The sequence below is a fragment of the Podarcis melisellensis genome (genome assembly GCF_964234715.1).
Source record: "Podarcis melisellensis genome assembly, chromosome: 9".
In the NCBI taxonomy this organism is placed as follows: Eukaryota; Metazoa; Chordata; class Lepidosauria; order Squamata; family Lacertidae; genus Podarcis; species Podarcis melisellensis.
In genome coordinates, this window is record NC_138541.1 from 2,240,212 (window position 1) to 2,264,127 (window position 23,916).

Consider the following 23,916-nt stretch of genomic DNA (forward strand, 5'->3'; position numbering starts at 1 on the left):
ATGCCAGTGTCCTCAATGGTCCCTTTCCTGATCTGCAATGTACGATCAATTTGAATTTCTAACGTTGTGTTCTTAAACAGTTCCCTAGCCTTTTGGAAGGCTATCCATTCTGAAGGAAATCAGCCCTGAGTGCTCACTGGAAGGACAGATTGTGAAGCTGAGGCTCCAAGATTTTGGCCACCTCATGAGAAGAGAAGACTCCCTGGAAAAGACCCTGATGTTGGGAAAGATGGAGGGCACAAGGAGAAAGGGACGACAGAGGACGAGATGGTGGGACAGTGTTCTTGAAGCTACCAGCATGAGTTTGACCAAACTGCGGGAGGCAGTGGAAGACAGGAGTGCCTGGCGTGCTCTGGTCCAGGGGGTCACGAAGAGACGGACACAACTAAATGACTAAACAACAACAACAGCCTTTTGGAGTGATTTGACCCCAATGGCTTTGCCTCTCAACTTCCTTTTTACCAACTTCCTCATTTGGGGTAAAGTTGCCCCTTCCCTCCCCCCCCCATTTTGTAGGGGGTTGGTCTTGATGACTCTTGGGTACCCCTCACCCCGCCGCCGCCACCCAGCTCTATGACCCTACGAACCCCATGTACGTCCAGTCGCCCCTACCGAAGGAGTCACCATACCGAGCCAGCTTTGTCTGTCGATGTCGTTTAATTTCCGTGAAAGGAGCACACACACGCACACACACCCAGGCACGCACGCAGAGGCACACATCACATGGTTGACATTTGGTAAACAGTCTTCGAACACACACACACACCCCCTTGCGAAAGAGAAGCCCCTGGTGGGGTTGGGTGTGTGGGACTCAGTGTGAGGTGGGGTGGGAGGACGGGCGGTCAGGGGGACGGCGGCGTGGGGGGCGTCCTTTTGACACTTCTCTTCGTCATCGTTATTATTAATTAATGAATGAATTCTCGTTAATCATCTCTCTTCTTTAAGGGCTGGGCTTCTTGCTGGCTAGCGCACCACTGTCTTTCCTCTCCAGCCGCGTGTAAGGCTCAAAGGCAGAGGTGCCCAGTGCGTATCCGCTGGGGAGATCGTGGAGGGTCCCCAGCAAAGGGCCGCCAAAGCAAAGAGGGGCCGCCGGCAGCCGAGGGGACGCCGAGGGGGTGGCCAGCGAGGGGACCTGCAAGCTGAAGGCCCCCGTCCCCGGAGGGCTGCCCCCGCCACCCAGGCCTGGCGAAGTGTTCCCTGACGCGCCCATTGAGGACCCGTTTCCGGAGGGGTTGCCGACGGGGTTGGGGGCAGGGGAGAGCAGGCTGGGGGGCCCCCCGGGAACCGTCAGGAGCCTCCCCTGCTCCAAGAGTCTCAGGATGTTGCAGGTGGCAAAGGACTCCGAGGTGGAAGTGGCGTGCTTCTCTGAGTCCCTGCTCTGGTCCTTCTTCTGCTTGGTGCGGCGGTTCTGGAACCAGACCTTGACCTGGGAAGGGGGGGAGAGAGAGAGAGAGGTGAGAGGAGGTCACACAGCAGCACCCATGTTGAATCCGGTCAACACTAGTCAGCTGGCAGGAGAGATAGAGGCCATGGGCAGTTTTCAGTCAGGACACAACACATTGTTGGGATATTCCGTTCCATAATAATAATAATAATAATAATAATAATAATAATAATAATTTATTATTTATACCCTGCCCATCTGGCTGGGTTTCCCCAGCTACTCTGGGCGGCTTCCAACAAAATACTAAAATACAATAGCCTATTAAACATTAAAAGCTTCCCTGAACAGGGATGCCTTTAGATGTCTTCTAAAAGTTTGGTAGTTATTTTTCTCTTTGACATCTGGTGGGAGGGTGTTCCACAGGGCGGGTGCCACCACCAAGAAGGCCCTCTGCCTGGTTCCCTGTAACTTGGCTTCTCACAGCGAGGGAACCGCCAGAAGGCCAGGGTGACCTCCTGTCACTCGGTCCCTGCTCCTGCCAACCTAGCAGGTCGAAAGCACGTCAAAGTGCAAGTACCTTCCGGTGGGAATGTAAACGGCGTTTCCGTGCGCTGCTTTGGTTCGCCAGAAGCAGCTTAGTCCTGCTGGCCACATGACCCGGAAGCTGTACGCCGGCTCTCTCGGCCAATAAAGTGAGATGAGCACCGCAACCCCAGAGTCGGCCACGACTGGACCTAATGGTCAGGGGTCCCTTTACCTTTACGCTAGGTGGGGGAGGTCTGTTAGGGAAGATGGAGCCACTGGTGTCATCTCCAGGGGGCCCTGGGGACCCAGCCCCCCCCACAATGTTTGCTGTGGGTACCCATGGATACCTGGCTTCCACTCCTTGCCACTGCCATGCACCACCTCCATGGCTGCCATAGTCTATTGTTATTTTAACTTTTCAGATGTCTTAAATTATTGATTCCACTTTTGCCTATTTATAATTTTATTGTTTTATCCTTTTTGCGAACCTCTTTGAAGTGGTGGCGGAGGTTGTTTTTCCAATCAAGCAGCGTATAAAATTCAACGATTAATCAAAATGAGTCCAGGTATGTATTTTAGGGCACTTTTTTGTGAAGTATTCTCTGCATTTTCCCCATGCTTTTTGAAACTCTTGTCTAGTGTGATCTCTAATTGCCTCTGTTAGTCTCTTAATCTAGCCAATTCGATATACTCTAACAGTCTGGCCATTCCTTTTTTGTTGGCACGGTTTCTTTTCGCCAGTTTTTAGCAATTAGGATCCTTGCTGCTCCTGTCTGCAGGAGACTTTGTGGATATTTAAGTTATACAGTAATTAGAAAAAAATTAATAATTACTCATAAAGGAAACAGCTTATAAGAAGTAAATAAAGAGGCCAGATACAGGATAAAGGAAGTCTTTTATTTGGTTGTTTATATTGTTGTATGTTATGCTCATTGTATGTTATGTTCACGTTTATTGAGGGTGGATTTCTATATTGGGGGGTTATGTTATGTTGTAAATAAAATTACCAATAAAATTTATAAATAATGAAAGAAAAGAAAAGAAAAAAGTTCAACGATTAAGTAAATCTCCATGAGACTGGGGGTTTGCGTTCCATGTACCAGGCCTTATGGATACAGAGCAAGAGTCGGTGGCAAAATCACCGTTGCTTGTGGGATTTGCGATGCTATAAATAGGGCTTGGGCGACACTAATCTGAGTGAGTCAACGAGGCCTAAAGAGGATTGTAAGAGACTCCAGAAAGGGCGAGTGATGGCGGAAGAGGAGAGAGGCAGGAGCAAGGAAGATGCTCTAAAGACTCTACTTGTGTTTCAAATGGACTGGGCCACACAAACACACCCCGAGGGGAAGAGGGAAAGTCCACCACTTGGACAGCACAAGAGTGGCTAAGTAGAGATTCCTGTCAAGTGCCAACCGGCCTGAGAGAGCAGGAGGAAATCAGGGCATGATGTTGAACACCAAACAGACTTTCTTTCATCAGTCCCGCTCTTCCAACATTCAGCTTTGTGGGATGTCTGCGGTACAGATGTTATTAAAAAGGGAGAAAACACTTTTCCCTAGGCATATGCCTTCTAGGGTTTCAGGCAGGGGACATTCCCAGCCCCAACTGAAGATGGGAAGAGCCACGGCTCAGTATCAGAGCCTCTGCCTTGAAGGAAGGATCTCCTGGGTTCAAACCCAGGCAGGGCTAGGAGAAAACCTGAAGAGCTGCTGCCAATCACTGTGGACGATCCTGGTGGACCAATGGTCTGAATGAGAACAAGACAGCTTTTTCAATTCCCATGATTGAACCCAGGACTTTCTGAATTTCACACTGAATTACGGTCCTTCCCCAATGAGTTTCCTTGATGAGACCGGTACGTTTCTTCCTATATACATAAAAAAGTAAGGCGGTCATCATGCAGTCCCCATGGGAGGATTTGCAGTGCTGTGCAGCAATCCTAGATTTGCATGAAGTGAGAGCGCAGCCCCTATTGGTGGGTTTGTAACGCCACATCACAATCCCAGATTTGCATGTAGAAAGGGGATTGGGAAGAGGAAAAGTCAGCTTAGCAGTTGTGTGGGGTGAGAAGGGGGAGCTTGCAGCGGTTCTCAACCTGTGGGTCCCCAGATGTTGTTGGACTACAACTCCCATCATCCCTAGTGAGCAAGGCCAGAGCTCAGGGAAGATGGGAGTTGTAGTCCAACAACATCTGGGGACCCACAGGTTGAGAACCGCTGGCTAGGGGGTTACATACATGGGAGAGAGGAATGGTGGGGAGGCTGGTGAGTGGTGCAGTCAGGATGAACCGAAGCCCATATGAAGAGGCCTGCGGGATCAGGCCAATGGCCCATCTGGTCCAACATCCTGTTCTCTGGGAGCGGCCGCCAAGACCATATAACACTGGTCTTGAAAGACCTACACTGGCTCCCAGTACGTTTCTGAGCACAATTCAAAGTGTTGGTGCTGAACTTTAAAGCCCTAAACGGCCTTGGTCCTGTATACCTGAAGGAGCGTCTCCACCTCCATCGTTCTGCCTGGACACTGAGGTCCAGCTCTGAGGGCCTTCTGGCGGTTCCCTCCCTGCGAGAAGCCAAGTTACAGGGAACCAGGCAGAGGGCCTTCTCGGTAGTGGCGCCTGCCCTGTGGAACGCCCTCCCGTCAGAGGTCAAAGAGAAGAACAACAACCAAACTTTTAGAAGCCATCTAAAGGCAGACCTGTTTAGGGAAGCTTTTAATGTTTAATAGCTTATTGTATTTTAGTGTTTTGTTGGAAGCCGCCCAGAGTGGCTGGGGAAACCCAGCCAGATGGGTGGGGTATAAATAATAAATTATTATTATTATTACTATTATTATTATTCTTATTCTCACAGCGGCCAATCAGATCCCTACTGGAAGCCTGCAAACATGACCTGAACTCAACAGCAACTTTCAAACTTAATTTCCTGGATTAAAGGGCATCTGACCCATCTGTGGAGAACTTCTTCCCCCTTGAGTTGGCGTCACAGACAAGGAATCACACCATTTCACCTGGCAGCTAATCCGCAGACCTTTATTTCTGACTCCGGGCCACCAACCTGGTGACTCCCTCTTGAGAATCAAGCCTGGGAATTCAAACATTCTTGCCTGCACTTGGCAGTTGCAGCAGACCACAGGAGAAGAGAGCGCTCTGGCGGGTTCCCCACAGGCGTCTGGTGGTGGGCCACTGTGAGAACAGGATGGTGGACTTGATGCGGCCCCAATGGCCCGATCCAGCGGGCTCTCCTCTTCTGTTTTTCCCAGCATGAGTTGGGCGGTTTGGCTTCTACACTGCTGGCGACGGCTTCTCTTCCTGCCTCCTTGGCTCTCTCTCAACACATTTGGTGGCCTCCCATCGCCTCTTGCCCGAAGAAAGGAAAACACATTTGGCGTTCTGGGCATCACCTGGGGGCTCTGATTGGGCAAGGAGGGGGGAAAGCCACCTGCAGCTCATTGTCTTACGGCAGACCAAGGCAGAGGCTGCCAGCTCCAGTCTGGTGTTTCTCCTTTTTTGTTGTCGTCGCAATGACAAAAGCAGGATCCGGAGACATTTATTTTATTTTTTTAGAAAGGGTCTTGTCAGAGTGAGAAGGCTTAATTAGGCATCCGGGGGAACTGGAGAGAAAGGCTGGGCGTATAATTATTTCCTTCAGCAGCCAAGCTCTGATTCTCCCCCTTTTCACCCTACTTTCCTCATCCCCTCAATTAACTGGGCCTGGGTGGAGGAATAAAACCACATCAGCCATCGTGGGAGGGGGGAGGAGATTGAGCTGGGGGTGCTCCGAAATGACCCCCATCGCACAAATAATACACACACACACAGACAGAGGGAGAGGCAGCCCTAGTGCATTTTCTCCTGGCTGCAGGAAAAACAAAAGCTGGAACTGCAAGCCCAAACAGAGTCGGCCGTAATTGCAAGGCTCCCAAGCCTGCTTTGATCGGCATGTGAAAAGGCCGGTTTGTGTGAGCAGAGGCGTTCAAAGGAAGTGTTTGCTCAAGCCCTGGATCCGGTGGGGAGGGGGCGCAGGCGTTGCACCTTGGGCTGGGATCTGAGTTCAAGGACAGCTAGCCCTCTCCGCAGTTCCCCACCACAGAGATACAGATAGATAGATTCTGGGAAACTGGGCTTCCAGGTCAAAGGTTGGGGTAGGCTTATCTGTCCATAGGAGAGTCGCTGCTTGGTCATTTTGCTTGTCCTTTTCTTTTTCTTTTGTGAGAGGAATTTTAATCAGTTTCCTCTAACAAAATTCATCAAGAGGAAGACACTAGCCAAAATCAACATATTAGCATCTTGAGACTGTTTGGAACAATCTAGAAGCGCCCTTACTATGAAACTGTAATAATTAATAATTAGTCAAACCTTCATTTCGAAATCCCCTGCTCAGCTACCTTGCTTCAGTATTTAAATAATACTTCAGTACAGTGGTACCTTGGGTTAAGTACTTAATTCGTTCCGGAGCTCTGTACTTAACCTGAAACTGTTCTTAACCTGAAGCACTATTTCTGTATTCATAACTCGGGTTATATATGTTTCAGGTTACAGACTCCGCTAACCCAGATATAGTACCTCGGGTTAAGAACTTTGCTTCAGGATGAGAACAGAAATCACGCAGAGGTGGCGCAGTGGCAGCAGGAGGCCCCATTAGCTAAAGTGGTGCTCCAGGTTATGAATAGTTTCAGGTTAAGAACGGACCTCTGGAACGAATTAAGTACTTAACCCGAGGTACCACTGTATATGTGCCTCAGAGGAGAGAGACTATGGAATTTACAGCTATGAGTACAATGTGCAATGGGGAAATAAAACTTTCATAAATTACCAGGCTAACAAAAATCTATCCATATATTAAATCAACCCAGTGACAGATGCAGGATGTGCCCCGGGGTCATGATCACAAACAAGAGGCTATTTACAAGACACAAGTCTATTTGAGATGTTATGGGTGTTTGTCCTGATGGGAACTTTCTTCCCAATTGAACCACATTTGCCCTTTTAATGCCCTTTTACTCACTTGGGAGAGATCCTTTCAGAGCCCCTTGTGGTCCCTTTTGCCTTCTTACCACCTCGAACAATTTGGGGGTCCTCAGCAAGCCTGACCACCTCACAGCTAACCCCTGATTCCAGGGTCATCCATGAGCAAGTTAACAACTACCAGTTCCAGTTCAGGCCCCTTGAGGGACCCCACTTCTTACACCACTGTTGCACTCAGGTCTCCTTGTGGGCTTCCCATAGGTATCTGGCCAAGTCCAGGATGCTGGACTGTGTGGGCCTTTGGCCTGATCCAGCAGGGCTGTGAGTCCTGTCCATTTATTCCTACGGTCCCTCTGGGTGCCCATTCATAATGCATTCATGATTATTTGTGCTCATGATGAGATCAGGGTGGTTTAGGCTTGCCAAGTCTGGAGCAGCCCAGACCCCGAGATTTCAGGACCCAAACCTGAAGCCTGGTGATATTGTGGGAGGAGACCTCTGGAGATGGAAGTTAATTGGGAGAGGGGAGCAAAGGAAGGCAGAACCCAGAATGCCTATCCTATAATTTGCAGCCAGCTCCTCCTCTTCAATTAAATACATTCTCACCCACCCAGACGTCCTGTAACCTGAGGGTGGTTATACGCAACATAATTTTCAATACCGTTTGCGACTGCAAACATTTCAGAGTGGTCGTCGTACTGCTTTGTTTCCAATCAGCGCATTTCTCTTAACTTGCTGCTGAAAACCATTAACCTTTTCTACCACCACAAATGTTCCAGCTTATTTTTTTGTTGCTCTACAGTGCAAAAGAGCCCCTTCCAGGAGGCAATAGCGCAATAACCTTGGGGGAGCGTCACAAAGCTACTAATAAAGTGGAATGAAGTGTGGATGAGTCAGTATTAATCCAGCACTAATGCATTTTTATTATTGCATCTATGACATATTGCAGAATATATCCCCCCACTCCCACTGCAAAAAGGAGGGGGGATGGGAGCAAGGTCCTGCAATCTGGAGATGCCCAAATTTTCTTCCTCCTGATCCTCAGCCCATAAGCCGTTCTTATCCCATGTTCCAACAAGGCTTGGCTTATATTCTTATGATCTGCCATACGTTCCTATGCAGACACCCATCGAGTCACATGAAATCTGCAAGTAGATCTGTACCTGCCTGCTATTTGGCTCTTATCTACATAAAGATGCTTTAAGAAGCTGCACGTTTTCCACACACGACGAAGCAGCAAAGTTCGTGCTTGTTCAGGGCGACGGTCTGAGTGCAGATTTCAGAGCAATTCCTGCATGAAAGCCCTTTCCACATTGCGGGAGTTTTGCCATGTAGGAAGCCACAGGGTGTGTGAAAGATGCAAAGTGTCATTCCATCATCTCTGTTGCTCATGGTAATGAATTGTTAATTGCTATTATTGCGATTAATTTTTAACAGAGCAGACTTCGTTGTGCAGCTATAAATAAAATAAGCTGCTCCGACATCATCAGAACGTGACTTCTGCCAGCTTGGGGCAGCTCAGCCAACTAGAGTCATATCCTGCCTGGAAGCATCTCTCCAGGGCCACCTCCTCCATCACCCTTTGAGGAGTCAGCATGGTATAGTGGTTAGAGTTACGGACTAGCACCTGGGAGACCAGAGTTCGAATTTCCTCTTGGCTATGAAGCTCACAGGGTGACCTTTGGCCTGTCACGCCTCTCAGCCTAACCTACCTGGCAGGGTTGTTGTGGGGGTTAAATAAGGAGGGATAATAATAATAATAATAATAATAATAATAATAATAATAATAATTATTTATTATTTGTACCCCGCCCATCTGGCTGGGTTTCCCCAGCCACTCTGGGCAGCTTCGAACAAAGATTAAAAATACATTAAAATGTCATACTTTAAAAACTTCCCTTCAGATGTCTTCTAAAAGTCTGGTAGTTGTTATTCTCTTTGACATCTGGTGGGAGGGCGTTCCACAGGGCGGGTGCCACCACGAAGAAGGCCCTCTGCCTGGTTCCCTGTAACTTGGCTTTTTACAGGGAGGGAATCACCAGAAGGCCCTCAGAGCTGGACCTCAGTGTCCGGGGTGAACGATGGGGGTGGAAACATACTGGCAGGGAGAGAACCATGTGTGCCACCTTGAGCTCCTTGGAGGAAAAACTGGCGTGTGAATAAGCAATCAACAAAAATAAATCCCTGGTTCTGCCAGGGATGCAGCTGAGGCCTTACTACATGCAAAAATGCAGAGGGCAGTTCCTACCATTAGGCAGTGTGACCCAACTGCCTCAGGCACCATAGGCTGGGTGGCTCTTCCTCCTGAGCTCTCTGACCAGACCTTTTTGTTGGAGAAGGTCGCTGTACCTTGTCCTCTACCCTGCTGGTCTCCCTAGGGTGCAGCCCAGTGCCCCATTGCTTGTACTGAAGTATGGTAGAATTCACTATGCTATGTAGAATGGGTGGCTCTAAGTCACCAAACTTTTTCAGCTGTGGGCCAGTCCATCGTCCCTCAGACCATGCGGTGGGCCAGACTATATTTTTTTTGGGGGGGGTGAGTCAATTCCTATGCTCCCCAAATAACCCAGAGATGCATTTTAAATAAAAGGACACATTCTACTCATGTAAAAACATGCTGATTCCCAGACCATCCGCGGGCCGGATTGAGAAGGCGATTGGGCCAGATTTGGCCCCTGGGCCTTAGGTTGCCTACCCCTGCTCTAAGTGTTCTATTGTCCTCAGACAGCAAAACATCTTGCAAGTGTGTTTGGTGCCACAGTGAGATGGGGCCTTTTGCTTCTTCCTCAAAGTGATAAAGGGGATGGAGAGCAAGCCTTACATTTAAGGGCACTGAGGATGTTTAGCCTGGGGGAAGAGAAGACTGGGGTGATGAGAACCACCTTCAAACACAGTGGTACCTCGGGTTAAGTACTTAATTCGTTCCGGAGGTCCGTACTTAACCTGAAACTGTTCTTAACCTGAAGCACCACTTTAGCTAATGGGGCCTCCTGCTGCCGCCGCACTGCCAGAGCATGATTTCTGTTCTCATCCTGAAGCAAAGTTCTTAACCTGAAGCACTATTTCTGGGTTAGCGGAGTCTGTAATCTGGAGCGTATGTAACCTGAAGCGTATGTAACCCAAGGTACCACTGTATCTTAAGGGCTCTCAGATGGGAAATGGAGCAAGCTTGTTTTCTGCTGAGCACAATTCAAAGTCTTGGTGCTGACCTTTAAAGTCCTAAACGGCCTCGGTCCGTTCAGCCCAGACACTGAGGTCCAGCGATAGCTTCCTTTTTTTTGCGGGAAATTCCCTTATTCCAGCGCCGTTTCCCACTGCTTCCTGTTGCTATCCTGGATTGTTAGATATCCCGTGGACTGTCTCTGGGACAGGTGAGGCTACTGATCCCTTATTTTCAAATCTGAAAGTTGACAGCTATGGGTCCAGCTCCGAGGGCCTTCTGGTGGTTCCCTCATTGCGAGAAGTGAGGTTACAGGGAACCAGACAGAGGGCCTTCTAGGTGGTGGCGCCCGCCCTGTGGAACGCCCTCCCATCAGATGTCAAGGAAATAAGCAGCTATCTTATTTTTAAAAGACATCTAAAGGCAGCCCTCTTTAGCAAAGTTTTTAATATTTAATGCTGTATTGTTTTTAACATTCGATTGGGAGCCGCCCAGAGTGGCTGAGGAAGCTCAGCCAGATGGGCAGGGTATAAATAATAAATTATTATTATTATTATTATTATTATTATTATTATTATTGATTCAAATGACAAGAAAAGAGATTCTGTCTGAACATTAGGGAGCGGGGGGCTTGTTTGACAGTGGAATGGACTCCCTCGGAAACTAATGGACTCTCCTTCATTTGGAAACAGAGGTTGGGTGGCCATAAATTGCTTAGCTGTGATCCCTGCATTCCGGGGGGCTGGACTAGATGACCCTTGGTGCTCCCTTCCAACTCTACAATTCTATGATTCCAAGTATTTTGCAAGATCCAGAAGCTCATTTGCTTCTGGGCACCACAGGACTCAGCCCTCAGGACGTGCTTCCAGTGCTAGGGGCTTGGGACACTCAAAAAGATGCTTTTATACAGCATCTCTGTGACCGAACAGAATTCCCCTCCCCCTGGTCTTTCCCAAGTCCTGGTCCAGCACTCTCTAACCATTACACCATACAGCCACATGACTCCAGTTTCCTGCCTGGGGTGACTCATGCTGAGTGTCTTGTGGGTACTGATGCGGTCAAAGTGACATTTGTTGCTTGCTAAAGCTCAAAATAAGACAAAAGAGTCCCATTGTGTCATGAAAGCTGAGAGAGAGAGAGAGAGAGTGTGTTATGTACTAAGCTTGGATCCTAGAACAATAGGCAAGTAGGATCCTAGAATGCAACAACTGATTGGCCTGCAGGAAAAGACCAATCAGGCTTTAGGAGGAAAGCAGAATCAGCCAATCAGACGGGACTCATTGTGTAAATAATGTATATTAGAGAGGCTCCACCTCTCCTTTAAATCAGAACCAGTGAAGGCGGTGAAGGTCCTGTGTGAGTGCCTGGAGGCTGTTGGAGGATGGATGGCGGCTAACAGGTTGAGGTTGAATCCTGACAAGACAGAAGTACTGTTTTGGGGGGGACAGGGGGTGGGTAAGGAGGACTCCCTGGTCCTGAATGGGGTTACTGTGCCCCTGAAGGACCAGGTGCGCAGCCTGGGAATCATTTTGCACTCATAGCTGTCCATGGAGGCGCAGGTCAAATCTGTGTCCAGGGCAGCTGTCTCCCAGCTCCATCTGGTACGCAGGCTGAGACCCTTCCTGCCTGTGGACTGCCTTGCCAGAGTGGTGCATGCTCTAGTTATCTCCCGCTTGGACTACTGCAATGCGCTCTACGTGGGGCTACCTTTGAAGGTGACCCAGAAACTACAACAAATCCAGAATGCGGCAGCTAGACTGGTGACTGGGAGCGGCCGCCAGGACCACAGAACACTGGTCCTGAGAGATCTGCATTGGCTCCCAGTACGTTTTCTGAGCACAATTCAAAGTGTTGGTGCTGACCTTTAAAGCCCTAAATCGTTCTGCCCGGACACTGAGGTCCAGCACTGAGGGCCTTCTGGCGGTTCCCTCATTGAGAGAAGAGAGGTTACAGGGAACCTTGCAGAGGGTCTTCTTGGTAGAGGCACCCACCTTGTGGAACGCCCTCCCTTCAGATGTGAAGGAAATAAGCAGCTATCCTATCTTTAAAAGACATCTGAAGGCAGCCCTGTTCAGGGAAGTTTTTAATATTTAATGCTGTATTGTTTTTAACACTCGACTGGGAGCCGCCCAGAGTGGCTGGGGAAACTCAGCCAGATGGGCGGGGTATAAATAATAAATTATTATTATTATAAAAGCCTGAGGTTTGGGGGTCAATTCAATCACTGTTTCACAAGCTGCAATAAAGAGCATGAAATCACTCCAGGACTCCGAGTATATTTCAGAGAGAGAGAGAGAGAGAATGAGAATGAAGGAGGAAGAGAGAATGAAAAGGAGCAGGGGGAAGAATCAGTGTTGGGCGGAAAAGAGCGACGCCTTCTTCGGCAAAGGCACCCGTCCCTCACCTGCGTCTCGGAGAGGTTGAGCTGCCGGGCGAGTTCCGTCCTCTCTCTGCCCACCACGTACTGGCAGCGCTGAAACTCCAGCTCCAACCGGTAGAGCTGCTCAGCGGTGAAAGAGGTCCTGGTCCTCTTCGGCCGGTCCAGGTCCAGACCTTTGGGAAGGACGATCTCCCGAATGGTCCCTTTGGCATCTGGGGGCAAAAGCAAAGGCAGAGCCTTGAGGGGAGGGCATCGGAAAAGGAGAGGAGCCCACACTGGATCAGGCCAGCGGCCGCTCTAGTTCAGCATCCTGTTCTCACAGGGTCTGACCCTGGGGAACCAGCAAGCAGGATTTGAACGCAAGACCACCTTCTCCCCTCCTGTGGTTTCCAGTAACTGGTCTTCAGAAGCATGGCTGCCTCCAACTGTGGAAGACAGAGCCTAGCAGCACTGGCTAGTCGCCATCAACAGCCCTCTCCTCCATGACTTTGTCTAATCCTCTTTTAATGTTGCTGGATATCCCTGCCTTGTGGGAGGGAGTTCCATAGTCTAACTCTGTGCTTCCTCTGCCTCTTTTATCTGTCCTGAACCTTCCAATATTCAGCTTCATTTGCGCTTGGCAGTTATTTTGTTATTACACAAATAAATAAATAAATATAAGGTAAATTTTTTATTATTATTTATACCCCACCCTCCCCAGCCAGAGCCGGGCTCAGGGCGACTAACACCAATAAAATCAAGGTAAAAGCATAAGGGGGGGGGACACCCAATTTAAAATATAGGTTAAAATGCAATTTAAAATGCAATTTAAAATGCAGCCTCATTTTAAAAGTAGCCCATAGATCAAAACCATAAGGGGAGGGAAACAGAAGGGTCAGACTGAGTCCAAATTATGATGCTGAAACTTGGGAAGGCATCATCATAAGAACATAGGAAGCTGCCTTGAATTGAGTCATACCAGCTAGCCCACTATTATTTAGCTTGTAGCAGCTCTCTAAGGTCTTTCACATAATCTACTAGCTCAGAGTTGCTAGGCGCCCAAGACCCATCAGCCCCACTCAGCATGACCAGTGCTCAAGACTGACAGGAGCTGTAGTTCGGAAAGACCTAGAGGGCCACGTGTTCCCTACCCCTGCACTACCTGATCCTTTGAGGTGGACTGAGTCCAAACCAAAGGCCAGGCAGAACAGCTCTGTCTTGCAGGCCCTGTGGAAAGATGTCAAGTCCCGCAATGCCCCGGTCTCTTGTAACAGAGCGTTCCACCAAGTCAGGGCCAGTACTGAAAAGGCCCTGGTCCTAGTTGAGACCAATCTAACCACCTTGCAATCTGGGACCTCCAAAATGTTGTCATTTGTGGACCTTAAGGTCCTCCACGGGACATACCAGGAGAGGTGGCCCCATAGGTACGTGGGTCCTGGGCCATATAGGGCTTTAAAGGTCAAAACCTGCACCTTAAACCTGACCCTGTACTCCACCGGGAGCCAGTGCAGTTGGTAAAGCACTGGATGAATGTGATCCCACGGCAAGGATCCCGTAAGGAGCTTCGCCACGGCATTCTGCATCCGCTGGAGTTTCTGGGTCAGCTTCAAGGGCAGCCCTGCGTAGAGCGAGTTACAATAATCAAGCCTGGAGGTGACCGTGGCATGGATCACTGTGGCCAGATCAGGGCGAGAAAGGTAAGGGACCAACTGCTTAATACGGTGGAGATGGAAAAATACCACCTTTGCTGTGGCTGCAACCTGCGCCTCCATGGAAAGGGAGGCGTCAAGGATTACACCCAAACTAACGGCAATGGCACTAATTGGGCCCCCACAAGAGATGGGAGTTGGCTCCCCAAGGGGTGCCAACTTAAACAAAATATTGGGGGGGAGGCAGGTAAGCCCCACCCCTCATAATCAATCACATAACACAGTTCATGCATACCATTTGAATGGCAGTGCCCATAAACTGGGGGGCAGCCGCCTCAAATATTTTATTGGGCCCCCCTATGAGTTTTGCCCCTATGAGCTGGTGTTATGAGAACTTTCATGTGGGATGGGTTTTAATATTTTCTGTTTCCACTTGCTCCCTGACATGCCTCATTCTGTAAACTACTATCGTGTCACCACTTACTCTCCTTTTCTCTAAACTAAAAAGTCCCAAACATGGCAACGTTTCTTCATGGGGGGGTCGCTTCAACCTCTCAATCATTTTGAGGGCACTTTTCTGAACTCTACAATATCCTTTCTGAAGTGAGGCAGCCAGAGGTGTGTGCAGAATTTCAAATATGGTGGCTCCCAGTGCTGTTTTTCTAGAAAAAGAGGTGCAATGATGCCCACCTGAGAAGTGCCGGAACTGAGTTCAAGCAAGTTCTGGCTGAAAAAAAAAGCCCTGGTTGCACCATAGATTTCTATGACAGCATTGTGATATTGTCTGTTTTACTTTCAATTTACTTTCAGCTGTCCATGGAGGCACAGGTCAATTCTGTGACCAGGGCTGCTGTCTCCCAGCTCCATCTGGTACGCAGGCTGAGACCCTATCTGCCTCTGGACTGTCTCACCAGAGTGGTGCATGCTCTAGTTATCTCCCGCTTGGACTACTGCAATGTGCTCTACGTGGGGCTACCTTTGAAGGTGACACAGAAACTGCAACTAATCCAGAATGTGGCAGCTAGACTGGTGACTGGGAGCGGCCGCCGAGACCACATAACACTGGTCTTGAAAGACCTACATTGACTCCCAGTACGTTTCCGAGCACAATTCAAAGTGTTGGTGCTGACCTTTAAAGCCCTAAATGGCCTCGGTCCAGAATACCTGAAGGAGCATCTCCACCCCCTTCGTTCTGCCCGGACACTGAGGTCCAGCACTCAGGGCCTTCTCGGTGGTGGCACCTGCCCTGTGGAATGCCCTTCCACCAGATGTCAAAGAGAACAACAACTACCAGACTTTTAGAAGACATCTGAAGGCAGCCCTGTTTAGGGAAGCTTCTAATGTTTGACAGACTATTGCATTTTAATATTTTGTTGTAAGCCGCCCGGAGTGGCTGTGGAAACCCAGCCAGATGGTGGGGTATTATTATTATTATAATATTTTTCCCATTATCCCTAGAGAGTAAATAAATAAAATCAACCAATGTATTTATTGTAGCATGAGATTTGGAAGCCAGAGGTCCACGCAATGCACTGCAGTGCAAATAGAGCTTGAAGATCAGCAAGGCAAGCCCTGCGCTAGGGTTTGGGATGTGAGACGGGGCCTTCTCTGTGGTGACACCTCAGCTGTGGAACTCCCTCGTGCTGGAAATGCACCCCTTCCGGCATATTGCAACAATGTGTCTTTTTCAACAGGCATTTGGCCACAGCTGAGGCTATAAGGGTTGAGCTGCTGCATGCTTCTATACACTCCTCGAATCACAGAACCATAGAATTGTATAGTTGGAAGGGACCCCAAGGGGTCATCTACTCCAACCCCCAATCTCAGCTGAAGAATCCCTGACAGACCGCCCTCCAATGTCTCTTTAAAAACATCGAATGAAGGAGGGTGGAAGTTGTGTTGTCACAGAAGGCATTTGAGTTTATTGTATGTAAGGTGGCCCTATTGAAGGGAGACTGTACTGTAGTGTGAAACTACTAAATTGCAATTTATCAACCAGCTCAATCCTATCCTGTGGACTCAGCGTGATGGAGTTTTATCACACTACTTGTGCTAAGGCCCCCCCCCCCGCTGAACTACTAATGGGTCGGCGCCTTGCAATCAGACTGGACCGCCTTCACCCCGACAGAGCTCAGGATGAGGTGGGGGGGAGCAGGAACCCCCGGACCTTCGTGGCCCAGGACCCAGTCTACACAAATAATTTTGGGGCAGGCCCAGCATGGGTACCCGTCACAGTCACCAGGGTCAGTGGCCCCATGTCGTACGAGGTGTAACGGATGGGGGGCAATGCTGGCGCCGCCACTGCGACCAGATACGGCAACGATTCCCGGGAGAAAACCAGGAGGAGGACAGGTCAGAGGGAACAGTGGGGCCATAGAACAGGAGGGGCCAGCAGGAGAGTTAGAATCAGTAAATACAGAGAGGACCCGCGAGGTTGAAAGGACACCAGAACCAGAACCACGACTGAGCGAGCCGGTTGCGCCAGACCAAACAGCCCCATCGCAGCCAGCATCCTCGGAACACGAACCAGAACCTGAACCCCGGACCAGGGAACACCCCAGGCCGCAACGCACACGTAGGCGGCCGGCGTACCTTGAGGACTTGAATGCGACCTCCCGGGCAGGACTGGAACTTAGAGGGGAGTTGAATAGGATCCAAAAGGCAGCAGTCTGTTTGGTCCTAGAACAATAGGATCCAGAATGCAGCAGTCTGATTGGTCCACAGGAGCCACCCAATCCAGCTCCAGGTGGAAGTGAATCCGCAACCTGATTGGCCTACAGGTAAATCCCGGAATTAGCCAATCATGTGGGGCCCATTGTGTAAATAATGTATATAAAGCAGACTTTCTGGGGGAACTTCTATTCCTCCTCTCTGCTATGAGCTGAATAAAGAGCATTAAATCCACTCTCGACTCCCAGTATATTTCATCCCCCATGCCAGCATCTTCTGTTTCAACCAGCAGGGCTGTTTGTTGTATTCTACAACCGCTAATTACAAAATTACCTGGGCTGAACTTTCCTGCATCTCATTTCCCTCTGATATCTCACTGTCTACAATTCTTCCTCCGTTCCCATGGAGAGTGGTAGACTTGCAACCGAGGAGAACGCTTCATGCATTTAATACAGTGGACGGCAGTCTATGAAATCTTATGCCAGGGTAATTACTGGTCTGTGACTGTAATAAATTGCTTGGCTTGAATAATGGGATGATAAACGTTTCTTCACTTTTAAGGCACCACAGGACTCTCGGTTGCTTTTCCTGCAAGAGAGGGGTGCAGATTCTACTTCTCTGGAAATTGAGTTTGGTTCACATTGCATGAGCGGGAGAGAGAGACATTGCTTTGCTGCCATCTCGAAATACGTCCCAGTCGTGGTGGCTTCAAATAGATTGAGAATGCCTGTGCAGCAAGTCCACAAACGCCCAGAGTGGTTTAGCGATCAATGCCTCTTCCCAGGGAACTCTGGGAATTGTACTTCTGTGAAAGGAGGAAGAGGTGCTTTTTGACACCTCTCAGCGCCCTTAGCGAACTACAGCTCCCAGAGATCTTTGGCAGTATCCTAGCACTTTAAATGTGTGGCATGAATGAGGCCTTAGATGCTCCTCTAAAGCTCTGTTCACACTCCTTATGCATTCCCAGAGGTGGGTTTTCCATCTGTGTTCACACAACCCTTATCCAAAATGCAAATATATCCTGTATTTTGTTGTAAGATGCTGCCTTCTGATGTGCTGTAGCTTCAGCCAGCTGCACACCAGTGGGAGCCCTTAAGCTTTCCAAACTTTTCATGTTGGCAACACACTTTTTTAGATACAGTAATTCAGTTTTACTAGCAAACTGGAGGTTAAATTAACCATTTTCCAGCCCTGGGAGGAGTGTGGGGAGCATTCAAGTCATCATGACACACAGTGTGGAAAGCTCTCCCTTAAGCTGTTCCTGTTTCCTCTCTAGCCAAGGTGTGAACAGTTTTGCATAGGGTGAAGACATCAGTCCCTGAAAAACAACAATTCCACTACCTCCAAGGCAAGGATGTGAACAGACACATCAAGGCAAAGGGACATCTGCCGGCTGAAATCACACACTGCAAGTCAAACAACAAAGGAAGAAGGTGCCTGGTGGAAAAGCAAAACAGAAAACTAGGGTGGCAAGGGGTGAATTGGGCTGCCGGAGCTCAAACTCATATCTCTCTCTCTCTCTCTCTCTCTCTCTCTCTCTCTCTCTCTCTCTCTCTCTCTCTCTGTCTCTCTCTCTCTCTCTCTCTCTCTCTCTCTCTCTCTCTCTCTCTTGCGCGCGCGCGCGCGCGCACACACACACACACACACACAGCAGGCCACTTGTCAATCCTCTGTTCCCATGATGCATGGTGGTGGGCTTATCACGAATAAGTTCCATGGAAGTGAGAGCTGGACCATAAAGAAGGCCGATCGCCGAAGAATGGATGCTTTTGAATTATGGTGCTGGAGGAGACTCTTGAGAATCCCATGGACTGCAAGAAGATCAAACCTCTCCATTCTTAAGGAAATCAGCCCTGAGTGCTCACTGGAAGGACAGATCCTGAAGCTGAGGCTCCAAGACTTTGGCCACCTCATGAGAAGAGAAGACTCCCTGAAAAGACCCTGATGTTGGGAAAGATGGAGGGCACAAGGAGAAGGGGACGACAGAGGACAAGATGGTGGAACAGTGTTCTTGAAGCTACCAGCATGAGTTTGACCAAACTGCAGGAGGCAGTGGAAGACAGGAGTGCCTGGTCCAGGGGGTCACGAAGAGGCGGACACGACTAAACAACTAAACAACAACAACAACAAGCTTTTTTATACAGTAACGAACTACGCACAGCTGATGAAGCTCCTTGGGGCGAAACAGGGGAATAACCAGGAATCCTTGCCTTGTCTGCCTGTGCCAGCATCTACCAGTGCCAGTGTTCAAATGATTTAATATTGTACTCTTCTAAGGAATACGTCAGATGGAAAAAGACAAGAGAAGATGGAGAAATTAGAATATGAATGTACTACGGGACTGACAAAATAGGAATTGCATTTTGAACATGCTTGATTCAGTGGTCAACTGTATAAACTACATTTTAATACGATGTTGATTTTGACATTATGAGAAGTGTATCTAATTTTGAGAAGTAGTTTCTAGTAAATAACTCTACAGATGTTGTTATACAGCCTATTACCTTTATGTGTTTTTTTTCAATTGGATTTGCGTAATATAGGAATTCTAGTGGTTTTGATTTTGAGCCTGTGTTCAAGGCACGCTTCACAGGGAGATCCAAGCTGACCCAAGCAGTGCTTGAAGCCACCCTCGATCAGCTGATGGACGGGGACTTCAAGCCCTGCTTGGATCAGCTACATTCCAGTGTTTCTGATCGGAATAACGAAGCCTGGATAACCCTAGAGAAGCTTGAAGTCAGCACTGACCAGCTGATTATACTATGAGGCTGCCTGCTTTTTGTGGATCATGGAATGGTTTCAACAATAAGAAGAGCCAGTCCAGCATTCTGTTCTCACTGCGGCCAACCAGGTGCCCTTGTGACTTCCAGCAACTGCTGCCTCCAAATGTGGATCCAGACCATTAATTATTAACAGACCTATTCGCCATGGATTTGTCCTATCAAAAAGCCACCAAACCCAGCGCCCCTTGCCGCCTCTTGAGTTCCATCGGTCAAATATCCATTGTGTGAAGAATAACTTCCCATTGCCCATTTGAACCTCACGGCCATCCTGCCTCCTTGTGTTAATGGATTATCTGCCACGGATACTTTAGCTGAGGTTCCTGCATTGCAAGGGGTTGGTCTAGATGACCCTTGGGGATCCCTTTCCACTCCACAGTTCAATTCTTCTTAGTGAATTAACATACGGTCTGTGTGTGTGGTTTGGGAGCTGCACGGTCAGGGAAAAAACAATGCTGTCCAGGGTTGTAAAGACTGCGGAGAGAATAATTGGGTGCACTCTTCCCACCTTGGATCAAATCTATGCTTCCAGGTGCCATAAGAAAGCTGCAGAGATAGCGCAGGATAGTGCGCACCCCGGAAATGACCTCTTTCAGCTTCTGCCTTCTGGAAGAAGGTACAGGGTTATAAAGACCAGGACTAGCCGCCTGAGAAACAGTTTCTATCCAAACGCGATTTTGGTTTTAAACGCAGTGTAAGATAGTCTCTGGGGACGCGGGTGGCGCTGTGGGTAAAACCTCAGTGCCTAGGACTTGCCGATCGCATGGTCGGCGGTTCGAATCCCCGCGGCGGGGTGCGCTCCCGTCGTTCGGTCCCAGCGCCTGCCAACCTAGCAGTTCGAAAACACCTCCGGGTGCAAGTAGATAAATAGGGACCGCTTACCAGCGGGAAGGTAAACGGCATTCCGTGTGCGGCTCTGGCTCGCCAGATGCAGCTTGTCACGCTGGCCACGTGACCCAGAAATGTCTGCGGACAGCGCTGGCTCCCGGCTTCTAGAGTGAGATGAGCGCACAACCCTAGAGTCTGGCAAGACTGGCCCGTACGGGCAGGGGTACCTTTACCTTTACCTCTTTAAGGTAGTCTCTATGGGAGTATATTGTATTTAATTATGGGGTAACAGAGTTTTAAGGGGGTTAACCAGGCTGGGATAGCTGGGATAGCAGGCTTGTTGGTTTTTGAATGTCTGATGTAGATTTTTTCAATTTCGTTGTTTTGTATGGGACAATGACAATAACGATTATCGTTACGTATCGTAGTATTAGCATAGCATTGAGGCACTGTAAGAAAACTTTCCTTCTGTTATCTCCACCCCCATTCATACTTCACAAACTACACTTCTCAACTTTAGCAGGGATTCCTACACTGTAGATCATTGGACGTGAGCTCCTTGGACAGAAAAAGTCGGACACAGCTGCAACTGTTCTTAAGTGTTTTAAATACATTTTATTTTATTTTATTTTTATTTTTATCACTTTTGTATTTCTCACTGTGAGCTCCTTTGGGAAGAAGTAGGGGACAGTCATTTAACGAAAGAATTAATATTGAAAGCACAGATTTAAAGATTGCCAGTCCAACTTGCCAATCGAAAGGTCGGCGGTTCGAATCCCCGCGGCGGGGTGCGCTCCCGTCGCTCGGTCCCAGCGCCTGCCAACCTAGCAGTTCGAAAGCACCCTCGGGTGCAAGTAGATAAATAGGGACTGCTTACTAGCGGGAAGATAAACGGCGTTCCGTGTGCTGCGCTGGCTCGCCAGATGCAGCTTGTCACGCTGGCCACGTGACCCAGAAATGTCTGCGGACAGCGCTGGCTCCCAGCCTCTAGAGTGAGATGAGTGCACAACCCTAGAGTCTGTCAAGACTGGCCCGTACGGGCAGGGGTACCTTTACCTTTACCTTTAGTCCAACTTGAACTTGGGAACAAAACTGCCGCTTTTTCCAGACCCCTTCCTTTCCTTTACATCGGTGGTTCCCAAAGTGGGAGGTGCCACTCCCTGGGGGACAATGGGATTACCTGGGAGGGATGCACACATATAATTATGTGTACCTGGGCAGTAAAGGTAAAGGGATCCCTGGCCGACTCTGGGGTTGCAGCGCTCATCTCGCTTTATTGGCCGAGGGAGCCGGCGTACAGCTTCCGGGTCATGTGGCCAGCATGAAGAAACCGCTTCTGGCACAACCAGAGCAGCGCACGGAAACACAGTTTCCCTTCCCGCCGGAGCGGTACCTATTTATCTACTTGCATTCTGATGTGCTTTTGAACTGCTAGGTGGGCAGGAGCTGGGACCGAACAACAGGAGCTCACCCCGTCGTGGAGATTCGAACCGCCGACTTTCTGATCAGCAAGTCCTAGGCTCTGTGGTTTAACCCACAGCGCCACCCACGTCCACTGGGGCAGTAGGGAGGCGTAAATGACTATTAGACTTTTAAAAGCTGTTATTGCTGGATCTAGTACATCCATTTTGCTGAATTAAAGAGTCTGAATGATTGCGAAAATAAAGTTTTACTCTTTTGAATTTTACTGCGTTATCCTGCATTGCAGGGGGTTGGAATAGAATGGTCCCCTCCAATTCTACGATTTCATGACCTTCCTTAAGTGTGTCGTGCAAATCACTCTCAGAATCACAGAATTGTAGAGTTTGAACCCAAAGGTCATGTAGTCCAACCCCCTGGATAAATGCTTTTCGTAGGGTAGAGGGGGCATTGGGAATGGGTTTATGGAACTGAAGGGCCGATGGCTCCCCCAAAGTTCAGGATCCTCTGTTTCCGAGTTGGGCTGGTCTTTCTAAAAAGTGCTTGGAGGAACAAATCCTCAGAAATCACCTCTGACCCTCTCCTTGGACTGCCTTTGCGGATAGGACCCATGTACCTACGGAACCGCCTCTCCTGGTATGCCCTGCAGAGGACCTTAAGGTCCACAAATGACAACATTTTGGAGGTCCCAAGTCGCAAGGTGGTTAGTTTGGTCTCAACTAGGGCCAGAGCCTTTTCAGTAGTGGCCCCAATCTGGTGGAACGCTCTGTCACAAGGGACTAGGACCCTAGTCATCTTTCCGCAGGGCCTGCAAGACAGAGCTGTTCCACCTGGCCTTTGGTTTGGACTCAGCCTGACCCTCATGTTTCCCTCCCCTCATGGTTTTGATCTATGGGCTACTTTTAAAATGAGGCTGCATTTTAAATTGCATTTTAACCAGTATTTTAAATTGGTTTTTTCCCCCATTATGTTTTTACTGTAATTTTACTGGTGTTAGCCACCCTGAGCCTGGCGAGGGCGGGGTATAAATAAAATTTATTATTATTATTATTTATTAGAAGAGGGGGTTCACAAGTCACTGAGCTCAGCCCCATCTTTGGAAGGGCTGATAACTCATTATACTGACTTCACAGTTTAAAACCTTTCTAGATTCCTGCCTCTCCCCTTTTTTGGGTCAGCTTGCCAAAGCAGCAATAGGACAAACCAAAAGGGGACGCAGTCGCTTTAAAATCTTGAGTTTCAAGACGATGGCCTCAATTTATATCGTTTATTAACAATGGTGCCGTAATCTCCCTTCCAACTCAGTCGCAGCAGCCATAATGGAGAAATTATCTCAACGCTCTCGATCTGAAGGATATTATACCCTGCGGATGGGAGCTTAATCTGTAACGTAAAATTTTTTTTCTCCAAATCTGTTTTGATGCCAAACGCAGTGGACTGCCTGCAAGCCTTAACATCTGTATATGCATTTGTCCTGGAAGACAAAACCTTACGTTTGGCAATTGTCCCTTAAAAGCAATTTCAACGAAGTTTGGAATAAATAAAATACAACGTCTTGTGCAAAAGAAGAAGGTTAAAATCCATTTCATGAATTTTATACCAATTTATCAAATGGCTTAGATTTCTTTTAAAAGATTAAGCGCTGCAGTACATAAAGATATACCGTATTTTTTGTTCTATAAGACTCACTTTTCCCCTCCTAAAAAGTAAGGGGAAATGTGTGTGCGTCTTATGGAGCGAATGCAGGCTGCGCAGCTATCCCTGAAGCCAGGAGAGCGAGAGGGATCGCTGTGCAGCGCTCCCTCTTCTTGTTCTAGCTTCTGGCTTAGCCACACGAAGCCTCATCAGGGCAGGGGGAGCCTTCATCCCGCTGCCCTGAAGAGGCTTCGTGCAGCTATCCCGGAAGCCAGAACAGTGAGAGGAATCACTGCGCAATGATCCCTCTTGCTGTTCTGGCTTCTGGGATTCAGAATTTTTTTTGCTTTGTTTTCCTCCTCCAAAAACTAGGTGCGTCTTATGGCCTGGTGCGTCTTATAGAGCAAAAAATACGGTACTAAAAAATTGAAGGTATATAAAGAGTCAGTGTGGCGCAGGGGTTAGAGTGTCAGACTAGGACCTGTGAGACCTGGGTTCAAAACCTCATTCAGCCATGAAGCTCACTTTGTGTGACCATTGG

At 48.6% G+C, this 23,916-nt stretch overlaps 1 protein-coding gene and 1 long non-coding RNA gene across 2 annotated transcripts in view; one reads left to right on the top strand and one right to left on the bottom strand.

Annotated features, from left to right (window-relative positions):
• Window positions 1-23,916, top strand: part of LOC309377833 — a 355,859-nt gene that overhangs the window by 273,567 nt on the left and 58,376 nt on the right. The window lies entirely within an intron of this gene.
• Window positions 639-23,916, bottom strand: part of VAX2 (ventral anterior homeobox 2) — a 53,219-nt gene continuing 29,941 nt past the window's right edge. Inside the window, exons 2-3 of the mRNA XM_081925285.1 lie at window positions 12,440-12,627; window positions 639-1,426 (exon numbers count right to left, since the gene is read on the bottom strand). Of these exons, the coding sequence (XP_081781411.1) occupies window positions 941-1,426; window positions 12,440-12,627 (674 nt within the window). The 3' untranslated portion in view covers window positions 639-940. The remainder of the gene's footprint in view (window positions 1,427-12,439; window positions 12,628-23,916) is intronic.